The sequence below is a fragment of the Furipterus horrens genome, unplaced genomic scaffold (assembly GCF_987537825.1).
Source record: "Furipterus horrens unplaced genomic scaffold, mFurHor1.1.pri manual_scaffold_1, whole genome shotgun sequence".
Classification (NCBI taxonomy): domain Eukaryota; kingdom Metazoa; phylum Chordata; class Mammalia; order Chiroptera; family Furipteridae; genus Furipterus; species Furipterus horrens.
The window spans coordinates 67,668,859-67,682,747 of record NW_028327171.1 but is presented as its reverse complement, the minus strand read 5'-3'; the positions used below and the strand labels follow the sequence as shown (position 1 = coordinate 67,682,747).

The window sequence follows — 13,889 nt, the reverse complement described above, 5'->3', positions numbered from 1 at the left end:
CATGATTTGCAAAGTTATACCACAAGGAAAAAAGGGATTGCTCTAATATGAATGGATTGGGTAATTTTATATAAGTGTTCAGGTAAAAGGTACATTTTATTGTAGATAATTAGAGGCATAGATTTCTTTTAGTTAGGCTTGAGTTGGGACCTCTTTTTTTAAAAAATAAAGCAGATTACAGGTAGAGTTTACAAAAGATAGCTTAAGCCCACTATTTTGTTTGATTAAGTTAGTGTTGTATGTTTTAATTTAATAATCCATTCATCTTGCTATTTTCTAAGTTTAAGAATATACTTGATTGGCATAATAACCCATTTCAATAAATATTTATTAAGACTCTTGGACAAGTGCATGACAAGGGCTGACAAAGATGAATAGGGCTGTTCTGCAATCATGGCATTTACAGTGGGAATTCAAACTATTTTTACATTATTTCTCCAATTCCTCCATAGTATATGGCTTTACTGTGGACTTGGGAAAGGTTTGGCAGTCCTCTGTACAAATATTTCAGAGCTTTGATTTATTGTTTATACTGCTTGTAAACAGACTTGGTATGTCAAACTATAATAAAGACCTGGCGTGCAACTAGACTGGCAGATTATTACTCATTACATTCCAGTGGCAAGTTTATCATTTGGATTTTCCCTTCTGCCTCTGTGGCAGATTGAAATGCTTTATTTTCTTACCGTGGATATATTTTTATTAGATATAATCTTGCTGCCAAGTTTTAGTTTTTTTAAATTTACTTACTATTTTATGATCCAAATACATGATATTTTCCTGATTTCATATTGTTAAAATAATTTTGTTACTATATTTATAAAGATAAGAAGTTAAACAAATTTTATTTATTGTCATAGCTGATTTATAAATAATTTAAAAAGAAGAAATAGTCTCTCATAGGATTTGTACATGTCTATTTTTAGTCTAATTCATGTAAAGAAGAAGATGCAAAGAATTTGTATTTTATAAATCTTGAAGGAGTCTTTCTTTTTTTTTGTTTTAAACTTTTCCTCTGGAATACTTATGTACATGTTAACAAGTGATCACCATGATTTAAAGCTTAATTGTTTGTAAATGATTGAGACACTTAAGATAAAATAAATGTTTAATATTTTTATCCAAAATGTCCAGATTATCGAGCAAATGACACAATTCCTCCAACTATCCCATACAACCAATCATATGACCAGAACACAGGAGGATCCTACAATAGTTCAGACCGGGGCAGTAGTACATCTGGTAAGTAAGGGGGACAAACCAGAAAGTCTACACCTCCTTGCAGAAGATGGTATATTCCACGATTATGAGTTGAATGCTAATGAACTGATGTGTGTATATGATATGTCTATCACTTTATATAATTTGAATCATCCAGGCATGGATCTTAACTGCAATTTGAAGGACTGTTCATTCACTAAACCATTTTATGTTCTGTTTGGTAACAAAGATTGAAGATCTTATTTTCTTCCTCGTTGAGCTGTAATGAAGCCAGAAGCATGAAGTAGTCTTTAAAGGTTGTTAAAACTTCCTCACTCCCACCCCCTACCCCACCCCCACAGCGGGCCAAAATATAACTAAACAATGTTGCACACAAAGTTAATCTGCTAAATGTTACCTTTTGAAACAAAGACTATAAAAGCACATAAAATTTGGACACTTGCCCAGTATCAAAAGCCTCAGAGACAATACCATGAGATCGTGGTGAGATCTAGGTACAGTAGGAACCTGCCTCAGCTTATAATCTCCCTTCTCCCTCAATTCTTGCTCTAAAGCATCATAAAGCAACCTCCCAACTTCAGTCTGCAAGTACCTCAGGAACCTCATTGAGGCCTCTTCCCTGTGGTCTTCAGGCTGTCGCAGCTGTTTGCCAGCTGTTTTCCTGGTAGGGGCTGCAGATGGGAGCTTGCTGGTACTTAAGCCCTGTTTTTCTAATTAAAGGCAGTTCATTATTAGAACTAACATGTGGCAAGTCACACCACAGTGAGAACAAAACCAATTGATCTTGACTCTATTATGTTTCCCCAGGACAGAGTAGAACTATCACTTCTGAGCATCTGGGCTGAAACTGCTGATAGGTGCTCTTGGCCAAGTACATACCCTCTTCTGTAATGAATATGGCATTTGCATTTTCTCATTTTTCCCTGACTAAGTCATGGTATTTTCTACTCTGGGTTCTTTCATATTTGAATTAAGGAAGCTTAGAAAGAGTTCTTTATTTTTTAGATGTACTCTTATTTTAACATATGTTGCTTGATTTTTATAACAATTGAAATCTTATCAAATGATTTTTGTTTTTTCTCAAGTAAACCCTAAATTAAAGGATGATTTTCAAAGATCTGCTCTTGTGAAAACCATAGAAAATATGTTATTATTAGTATCTTATGCCATTTGATCTTTGAATTCTTAACCACTTAAAAAATCATAACTTAAAGGGAAAAATATGATTCTAGGTTATTAATATTCAGTTGACTTTCTCCATGCCTCAGCTTTGATACCTGGATCCTGATGTTCTGCTGCTATTTATTATTATGTATTCTATGACTATTTGATGAAATGATACAAAAATGTGAAATATGGTCATGATTAAGGGAGAGGAGGAAGCAAGCAAATGAAGTGTGGGAGAGATCTGTGATGTTCGGTCTGAGGATGGATGAAGTTGTTAGAGTAGATGTGTGCCGGGAGATCAGGAGGAAGGTGCTGGGCGTAGTCAGCTCTGTGGTATGTGCTTGCCATTCCAGTGCAGGACAGCCAAGTGCAGGAGGGTGAATGGGGACACCAGCCGAAGCCTGATAATCCTAACTTATTAATGACAGCCTGTCGCTTAGCCCGTACGTGGTGTAGCAACATACTGATGCAAAAACATCTGGCTTAACAAACACTGCCATTTGACTGCAAATTCCCAATGGACTCAAAAACATAAGGCTCATGTGACCTATTTCATACCCATGTAACTTGGAGCTGTTTCAGAGAGGTTTAAAAAATTTAAAAGACCAAGATAATTCACTGAATTTAAGGGCTCATATGAAAAAAGTAATTATAGAATTATTGTCTATAATTTATTTAAGAATCTACAATGTATCATATTGGAGGAGGAGGATAAAGACCATTTTATCTCAGAATAGCTTTTGACCCAAGTTATTTTAAAATTAATACTCTTTAAAATGTGCAGCTCCCTACATTTAAAGAATATGCCAAATCTAAAATATGAATACTGGAGCACTTGAATAATTGGGCTACTTCCAACTTCTAAGAATATGCAAGAAACATCATTTTACTCTAAGCCATAATTTTATAGAAACAGTGGCTAAATACACTTCCATCCCTTTTTGAAAAAAATCATTGTATGCTTCTTTTATTGTTATTTTAGTTCTTTCAGCAATTATTTTCCTCTGCACCTGGCATTCTAACAAAAACTAGTAATTTCATTGTGCCTAAAACATTTCAATGGACAAGTACAAATTATATATATTCAGTGATTTAACGCAACAGTGGAACTCTAATAGATCGTATCTGTATCATATTGTATTTTAAGTTCCAGTAATTAAATAATGGAAAGGAACTTCAGAAAATATGTGTACAGCTCATTTGTTTTAGATGATAATCCATAGTGCAATTAATTGCTGTAAGATCACTATTAATGACATAACTTGTAAAATTCATTTATGGCTTTATTGCTTTTTTGCTATTTATTTTGCAGTTAAACTGTATATCTTCTGTTGTACAAAATTCTGTTTAAAATTGATGAATAAAAATGTGTTTTTCTCTACGTATGAATTATAAGATCATATTTACAAGAAATAATTAACCCATGGAGCATAGAAAAAAATTTAAAGCCCAGAAATAAAATACTTGAATTTTAATTCTTTTCAAGGGAGTCAAGGGCACAAGAAAGGGGCACGGACACCCAAAGTACCTAAACAGGGTGGCATGAACTGGGCAGACCTGCTGCCCCCTCCCCCGGCACACCCTCCTCCGCATAGCAATAGTGAAGAGTACAGTATTTCTGTGGACGAAAGGTAAGAGGAATTTCAGAACAAATGTAAGTGGAATAATATGATTTCTTAAACTCATATTAAGTAAATGTTAAACTAGATTACCTAAATGAAACTCATTCCTTAGGTCTACGAATATGTGCCTCTGAATAAAACAGTATTGATTAATCAGCAGGACTTAAAAATCCTCCTCAGTGCTGCCAAAAAAAAAGGAATTTGTGTCTTCAAAGCTTCTTTGAAACTAAGAATTATAAATCATGACTATATACATAAACATGCATATATGCAATTTACATATATATTTTATATATTGTACATTATATACATATAATTTAAATATGTAAGCATGACTATATACTAAGATCACATATATATTATATATATATATATATGTACACACACAGGATTTTATGATTTTCAAACATCAGAACTTCTGTTGTACATCTCTGAATTTTCATAAAATAATTTTGTGGATTTATGCCATACCTATAGTATCCTGAAAACTGTTTGTTCTTAGGTATCACACTATGCTGAAAACTATAGGAATTTAAACTTGACTGAATTGTCTCCCACAAGGATTTAACAAGTGTAAATAATCCACATAATAACAGAGCAACGGTTCTCAACCTGTGGGTCGCGACCCCTTTAGGGGTCGAACAACCCTCTCACAGAGGTCACCTAAGACCATCGGAAAACACATATATAACTACATATTGTTTTTGTGATTAATCACTATGCTTTAATTATGTTCAATTTGTAACAATGAAAATACATCCTACATATCAGATATTTACATTACGATTCATAACAGTAGCAAAATTACAGTTACAAAGTAACAACGAAAATAATTTTATGGTTGAGGGTCACCACAACATGAGAAACTCTATTAAAGGGTCACAGCATTAGGAAGGTTGAGAACCACTGAGTTAGAGAATTAGTGTGCTTTATCCACACTCCAGATCCTGTTGAATGGGACATAGTACCTCCCAACTCATTGGGTATAGGGAATTAGCAAAAACAAAACAAACAAACAAAAAAAACCTAGAATATATACCTGATAACACAGTCTTTTTAGTGACTATCATAGAAATACATTCTTCTTTCATTCTAAACATGTACACACACAAAGACACAGATACACAAAACAGTTTTATAGCTCTAACTCTACTGGGAAACAGAGCCTCTGTACTTTTATTTTCCAATCACTTAATTATTGAATACTGAACCATTGTTCATGGGGAAAAATACAGGGTTGGATTCCTACAAACCTCTGGTCACAGTTTTGTCAACAAATCCAAACCCAAACAACTTCTTGTTTTCTGTGTGTTTTTGTTTAAGGACATCATAATATGTATTGTTGATTCATTAACATTGAACTCACAGTCAACAGCGCTGAAAGTCATTCCTAAACAAAGCTTACCTAATATATTTTCTCCATGAAGGCACATTGCAGCCCTTTTCTTCTTGGGAACACTAAGCAGCACTGAAGTACTACACTTGCGGGCCCTTTTAAACAGGGAAGTCACTAATGCAAATCAAATAAAAAGAGAGAGAACAGTGTGGCACTGTACAGACCACAAAAAGGACACTTGTTTATGGTGTGGTGGAAGGATCAAGAAGGCAGAGTGTCACCTTGTTTGAGCTCTGTCGGTAATGTGCTCACTGGGTGGCTCACATTTTTTACCTCTCTGCTCATGTCTGTTGACTGACTGTGCAAGTGCTCAGAATATTGACCTTGGAGTTACAGATGAATTTTAGCAAGTAGGTAAATTTGCAAATTGGGAATCTGCGAAGAATGAGGTTTTACTGTACTTTTAAAAGTTCATTTCCTAGGCTGTGATAACAACAACATTAATTCGTATTTTAGTCCACCAAAAAAAAAAAAAAAATAAGAAAGAAAGAAAAAAGAAAAGAAAAGAAAAAACCCAACAAGGACTGAAATGAAATAAGTGGATATAGCTTTTTTTAAAAAGCAGTAGACGCAACTGTGCTCCAAAAGGAAAGACTGAATCTAACTAGAAAAAGGGGTTTCCTGATCTGCTGGCTTTTATTCTTGACTTTGATGAATGAGAAGTTTCTCAATCAAGTGGAGGGGTTTTGTGGACATTGGGACCACATAGAGATTTCGATTCCTGGAAAACTAACATGAAACCTGGTAGAGAGTGAGAGGAAGCTGGGGAGGCAAATGTAAGCCATATATGCAAATACTTGAATGTCCTGTTTGCACTCAGATTATATTCTCTGGGCAATGAGAGCCATTTATTACTTTGGAGTAAATGAATGATCTGGGAGTAATATGTATTATAATAAAGTAATTTTGGAAGCAGTATGAGAATAGAAAGAGTGAGTGACGGGAGCCAAACAGATTGATTAAAAAGTTATTATAGTAGCACATACAACAGATTTAAAAAGAGGGATAGATTCTAAAGAATTTTTAGAGATAGACTAGCGATGAACTGGGTAACAGTTTGAGATAGAAGAGAGAAATAATTCAAAGACAACTACAATATTTCTAGTTTGGATGAATGAGCAAATTGCTATATTAGTTGTTGACACAGGAAAGATGATAGTGGGATTAGTAAAGTAGATGAAAATACAAGGAAATCATGTTCAACTTTCCTGAGTTCAGGTAAACAAAGCAGGTGGTGAAAAATGAACTAGAGAGGAGTAACAAGAGCATAATGTATATAATGCAGTAAACAGTGCCATTCTTATCCATAAGCACATGCACTGGGGTAGGAGAAAAGGCAAAGACATGAATGCCTTCCAGATCCCTTTACAGCTACATAACTCTGAGAGGAATAATGGGCATTTTATTAGTTAATACTTTACTTATTGTGTTTTTTCATTCATTATCCTAAATGCAATCCAGCTACTTTGTTTTGTGCTCAACTAAAGGAAGTTATGTGTTATCATTTTAGAGTAAAAGTTGCATTGGATTAAATAAATTGGTCTCTAATATATTTCCCTCTGATTTAATAATATTTTTTAGAGTTTAGTGTATCATCTTTGGGTCACATAGAATACTATCTCTGAGTTGTCCTTTAGAGATCATGTTGAGTAAGAGGGAGAGAATATATCAAACACTTTTTAGAAGTACTAAATTAAACTACATTAAATAGATTTTTTTATTGCATGATTTCTCTGAGCCTATAAAAGGCCAATATAATTTGTAATCTCTAAAAAATTATGTGTGTATATATATATATATATACACATACATATATGTATATATATGTATGTATATATAGTGTATATATAGCAATTCGCAGGGCTTTGTGATTGTGAACTTTTTTTTTTTTTAACAATAACCTCCTTAATGTAGCCCAGAACATTCAGATTAAGAAACAGTTCAAGGCTGAGACTCTATTAACTATACAGATAGTGGACTTGGATAACCTGAGGTAAATCTAAGTATCTTTATACTCTGTTTTAGCTATGACCAAGAAATGCCATGTCCAGTGCCACCAGCAAGGATGTATTTACAACAAAACGAACTAGAAGAGGAGGAAGATGAGCGCGGCCCCACGCCCCCTGTACGCGGAGCAGCTTCTTCCCCAGCTGCCGTGTCCTACAGCCATCAGTCCACAGCCACCCTGACCCCCTCTCCACAGGAGGAGCTCCAGCCCATGTTGCAGGATTGTGCAGAGGAGATTGGCCACATGCAACACCAACCCGACAGGAGGTACGTTGTCACTGGCTTTCTTTCCTGGTATCAGGTATTTTCCACTCGTAAGTAGCATTTATAAAATGCTGTTACATGAAGTAATTTCCATGTCACAGGAGCCTTTTTCCAGTATCATCACTCAGTAAGCCCTGGTTATTAACATATCAAGTAATACTACTGACCAGAACATTAAGTTAATTGATCCTAGTGAACTTGCAACCATAAAATAATGTGCATTAATATTCACCCACTTAGGATAATTGCATTTATAAACACATGGAGATTATGTATTAAATATATGGTTTCCTAATCTTGTACCATTTTATTGATGGCAAGTATTTTTGCATTTCAATTTTCCTTGTGCATTTGGTCTGTGGAAAGTAGATTTTCTCTGTCTTTTTAAATTAAGTCTGCAGAATGATTTGTTCCTTAATGTTGCAGAAGAATGAGTTTGGTATATTCATTTCGTGTTGACTTCATGTACCTTTATTGTGATTGAGATGTTAGGTTGGAGTCCTTTTGTCCAGGTTACTAAATAATTTGTGTGTGTGTTAGACTTTTGTTAACTTACATATTAACATTGCCAACCAATATATATATTATATACAAATACTTCACTTGTCATTTCTACCACATAAAAGCTATTACTGAATCATCTGAGTTCTTCTCTTATTGTTGATGATTTTGTTTGTACCATTTTATTGCCCTTGACACATTATATTATACATATATTACGTCCTAAATTCCTAATATCATTTGAAAATGAGTGCATTATTTTCCTCAGAAGATCTCCCTTCAGTGTTCTTGAATGAATAACAAACTCTGGCTTATGCTGCTTAAATTTTGTTTATTAAAATAGAACTTGCAATGTATTCTATCAGTAAGAGGTTATTACCAAGTCCAAATTATGTATTTTGTAAGATAAAAGTAGTTAAACTTTCTCCTTTATGACAGAAGGGGAAACTGGATGGTCATACATTTGAATTTAATATTATTAACCCATGGAACTTCATGAAATTGAGTACAAATAAGGCATCTCTTTTCTTTATTAAGGTCAAAGGCCATCTCTGCCTCTTCTATTCAAAGCAAGTCAGAGGCTAATAGATACTCTTAGCTCTGAAATACCATAGCATTCTTCTTTCCTTCCCTCCAATTACCTATTTCCTCATCATTTCCTTCTGTGTTACAGTTGGTACCCAGGATCTTCTTAGCAAGCGTCTTTCTTTCTGTTCCTTATGCCCTCTCCACTGTGCTCAAAAACAATAGGAAATTGGTTTTCCTTTATCTATCTTGACTTTCCAACTTCTTCCTCTTCATCCAATCCTTCTTTCTATTCATTGTTAACCCTTTCTAGTTATTCTTTCCCTCTACAGTTTATTTAATCACTTCTGTCTTCCCAGTTCTCATTCACACCTTAACCTACTGCATTCTGGTCTCTACTATTTTGCTTCCATCAGTCTACGGAAAGTAGCCTCCTAATGATCAGTTTAAAGGCTTCTCCATCTTTATCAAACTTTAGCTTTCTACAGTGATGGCAGTTTTAGGTTGCTGTGAGAATAAATGACAATGTATGTAAAGTATCTGAAACAGGGTATGTATTCAACAAATATAAACTCCCTATTGTCCTTACCCTTATGCTATCACATCACTTGGTTCACGTATCACTTATATTCTGCTGGCTTTCAAATCCATTCAGCCAGCCCTGCCTTTTTTATTGAGCACCATTGTGATATTTTCTTTCTTTTTTTGTTTGCATAATTTTTAAACTTTAAGTGTACTTGGTATACAATATTATATTGCTTATATTAGTTTCATATCCCTGGCTGGTTTGTCTCAGTGGATTGAGCGTGGGCCTGCGAGCTAAGTGTCGCTGGTTCGATCTTTCCAGTCAGAGAAGGAACACTCTGACTCCAAAAAACCTCCGCTGCCTTGCGGCATACGTCTTCAGGGGAAAGGCTAAGGGAGTAAACCCCGACAGAAAATCCGGAGCCGGAGTCCCTAAGGCGGTTTGACGTTGTAGTCAACACCGGCAATGCCTGCGGCGCACCTGAAGCCAAGCTGTATTGACTCCGTCTTTCCCTTGGACCCTTCAGCTGCGAAGAGAGGGGGGTCTGCTGCATGGGCAACAGCAGACCCTCCATATCACCCTGCCCAGGCTTTGTAGCTTCAGCTTCACTGGAGAGGACACTCCAGCGTCATCGCAAGATGTCGATTCAACACGGGAGGAGACAGATACCGTGTCACTCCCGAGTCGGACTGCACAACCATTCTCGGCGGTGCAGATAGACTCTTAAGAAGCTACACCATCGTCTCTCGAGATGGACGGCTGCCGACGATATTAGTTTCGTGCATACTATATAGTTATTCAACATTTCTATACCTTGCAATGTGATTATGCCAATAATTCTAGTAATCATCCATCAATGTGCAAGCCTGTCATATTATTGAACAGTATGGTATTTTCACTTGGACATCTCAGACTGCACATGTCCAAAACCAAAGTCTTTTTCTTTACGCTTGACATTTCAGATGTTCTCTTTCTCCTCCTTTGTGGCTATCTTATTTATAATTACCAGTCATTATTTATCTGAACTATATATTAAAAATAAAGTAGCCAAAGGAATAGGCAAAAATCACAAAACAATACCCTTCTCGTTTTTAAACTAGCTTAATTATCCTGTTTAATTTTTTCTCATTGTCTTCTTATCATTGCTCAAATTAAATTATTCCCCAGTCCCTTTAATCTAACTCCAAAATATTTCTTGATTTTGTTCCTTTGTTAACATTGGTAAAGGGCTAGCGCAACCCCCCTTGGTCTCTATCTCTTGAAATACCGTCATATCTTTGAAATGACCCTCACATTTCTTCTCTCTTGCCTTTTTTGCCAAGCTCCACATTATCCTCTTTTACACACAAGTCTGGTAACTGTTGCCCCCCCATTCAGACTCAAGCCATATTGTTTAACCCAGTGTTCAAAGCTTTGCACAGTCCTTCCTCCATCCCTTCCAATTCCTCCACACACCCACTTCTCTAATTAGTCTGTTTGAAATTCCCGGAATTTGTCTTAAACTCACTAATATCCAGGTCAGCAGTGCCACTTCCCGGCCCACAGAGGGCTGCCCCGGAGCTGACAGGAGGGACAGGCCACTCTTGCCTCACCTGGCCATCACCAAAACATTCAACTTGCTTAGTGTCCTCATTAAGAACATGTATGTGCCTTGCACATGCTGTTTCTTTGATCATCTGGCAATCACTTCTCATCTTTCTAAGCCCTTTTTAAATGTACCCCCTCTGTGAAACTCTTCTGATTGCCTGGCAGAATCAACCAGTCCTTTTCTTTATTCTTCACAATGGTCTATTCTCAGCTCTGCTATCACACTAATCAGTTCCCAAGTTGCGTTAGCATTTACTATATGTAGTTTGGTTTCCCTGTTTAAGTTAAAAGCTCTTTGAGGGAAGACCTAATGTTTTACTCCTGTTGTTGAGCTCCACAAAGCTTTCCTCAGTCAGTATTTCCTTAATGGAATCTGATACACAAGAGAATTTTGGAGCTGACCAACCCCTTTGTTTTAGGGGGGTGGTGAATACCTGTATGAACTTGATGTGGACATGTACTATATAATTGGGAAATGCACTGGGGACCTAAAATCTTGTTTGACTAGATTCAGCCTTTTTAAAAATCTATGATTTTTAGTCTAGAAAGTTATTACAAATTTTATTCCCAGGATTGCTGCTGAAGATAACACAGGATGCTAATAAGAAGTAGATGAAAGCCTATTAAATCAAAATGCTATTACTGTTCTTCTATGATAAAGGTATAATCTACATGGTTACTTGAGGAAACTTTGGAAAATAAAGTTATATAAAAAGAAATTATAAAAATACCGATGATCTATGTAGTCAGAAACAATCACTGTTAAGATATCAGTAATGATTCTTTTTTGTTTTTCATTTCTCTACATAACTTTATTGCTTTGAATTTGTGATATGCAATATTAATTAAAGGCTGCTCTCTTCAATGAACTGTATTTTTTCCATGTAATAGCTTTTTATTTAGATACTCAGTTAAAACAAATTTATACTATAGGTTATTTAAACAGTTCCATGATGTTGGACATTTAAGTCATGCGTACCTTTCTGATACAATATGCAATGCTGAAATTCCCATATCTAGTTAAGTCCTTGAGTAAAACCGCTCCTCAAAGCCTTGACCTGTTTGGATGCCTGCCCCATCAGTAGATGACTTCTGTGTCTCATCATTCTGCTCCTCTCCTGACAACACTGCCATTAAAAACAGATAGCTCTTTCTCTACAGATTTCTTTCTAGAGCATCAGACCCTTATATCCGAGCTCTCATTACAACATGTTTTTGCTGCTTAAATATCACTCAGAGCAATACCCATATCTCTGGTGATAAAGGCACTTTCCTCCTTCCGACAGCCACTTTCTCTCATCTGTAGTGCTGTAATGGTCCCATAAGTGGGCTCCTTGCCTGGCCGCGCCCCTTCTTCAATCTAATCTTCCTGCTGCAGACTGTGCAGAGGCATTTTTCTAAAATGCAACACTGATCAAGACTTGCCAATGCTTAAAATCTCTCAATAGCTTTCATTTCCATTAGAATGAAGGCAGGATTCTTTAATACAGCAATCAAGGCCCTTTGTGATCTGACCCCCATATGCCTTCTCACTCTCACCCCTTGCCACTCCCTCTATGCTGCCCCTGTGGCCTTCACTCTCTTCCTTGCACTTCCTGGAATGACCACTGCTCTCACCCTCCTTGAGGTCTTTCCACATGCGTCTCATCTTCCTGGAATACATTTATCCCCGCTCTCTTTTTCCGAGCTAACAATAATGTGTCCCTTAGATGTAAGATTAAATGGCAGATACTCTCCACAGAATCTTTCCATAATGTCCAGAATCTGAGACAGGGCCCAGGTCTTTGTGTTTCCACAATACCCTAGACAAGCTCTGTCCTGGAGCTTGTGAATACTCCATTATCATGGTATATTTCATGAATTGTTTGTCTCTTCCGCTGGACTATAAGTCCCTTTAGGCCAGAAATACATCTACTCTGATGAATTTCTAACAGTGTCTCACTTCTGCCACATTCTATTGTTCAGCAGTCACAAGGCCTGACCTCCTCCCCCATCTTGGAGTCTAGAACTCAGTTTCCTCTCTTGAAGGGGGATTAGCAGGTTCTCATCCCAGAGGAACATCGGGATGTTTATTGATTATGGACATGTATAAATAGTGTGATTTACATCAAAAAATTATGGAACTAAAACCATTTTAACAGTGCAATATATAATCAGACAAATATTTCAGATACATTATTATGGTTATCAGTTTTGCCATTCTAATGTCCTTGTAGTATAGTCCATTTCTGTCTGAAACTAGATAAGTTAGGTGACCAATATAATAAGGATCTCTTTATTCTTTCAGACAATAAATGTGAAAATAATATAATTAAACTTAATTGCATATATTATTTCAAAAAGTGTCTAGTCCTATTGAGTTTATTGTAATTGATATTTAGTAAAAATGTCTTGAAAAGTTAAAGTGATATTTATATATGGAATAGGAAGTGTACTTATATGTTATCAACGTAGACAAACTGAATATGATATAGTTGGAAGGGAAAAAAAGTTAAAAGGGAAAGGCAAGTTAAATACCTATTTATAGACCCGTTAGTGGTTTATTATACAAAGTGTCAAAGCAACAACAGTTTCAGGAAAAAAGTCTGAAAGGTATGCATTTTACCCTTTTGTCTTTTTACTTGGTAAATGGTATGTGATGAACTATATAAACACCTGCTTTCATAAATTAATGTCATGATTCTCTTCTTTTCTTAAATATGTTTATGAAGGCATCATTTGTGTAGGACCCTAGAATGCTGTGATTCACAGTCATATACTTGTACATTATTTCAGAAGATGTCAAAACCCCTTGGGGGGATCTAAAGGGTCGAGGTTCATTTGTGGCAAGTCCCACCTGAGTCCAGCATCTTGAAATGATTTTTTGTTTTCAAATAGAATATATTACATATTTCAAACTATACATGTTTATCACATTCCCTGGGCTTGCTTTATTTAGAGATAGTTTAAATACAATTTTCTATTTTTCCTTAGCATTTGCACAGGGTGGTAATAGTTAAAAGCCAGCCCTTGTTTAACATGAAGATGTTTGTATGCTACAGAATGTGAACTATCCAAATACAACAATGTTGGC

The 13,889-nt window shown here is 35.9% G+C and overlaps 1 protein-coding gene across 1 annotated transcript in view; it reads left to right on the top strand.

The window, feature by feature from the left end:
• Positions 1–13,889, top strand: part of ROBO1 (roundabout guidance receptor 1) — a 424,735-nt gene that overhangs the window by 385,127 nt on the left and 25,719 nt on the right. The window contains exons 22-24 of the mRNA XM_090275922.1: positions 1,135–1,242; positions 3,875–4,019; positions 7,432–7,680. Of these exons, the coding sequence (XP_090132048.1) occupies positions 1,135–1,242; positions 3,875–4,019; positions 7,432–7,680 (502 nt within the window). The remainder of the gene's footprint in view (positions 1–1,134; positions 1,243–3,874; positions 4,020–7,431; positions 7,681–13,889) is intronic.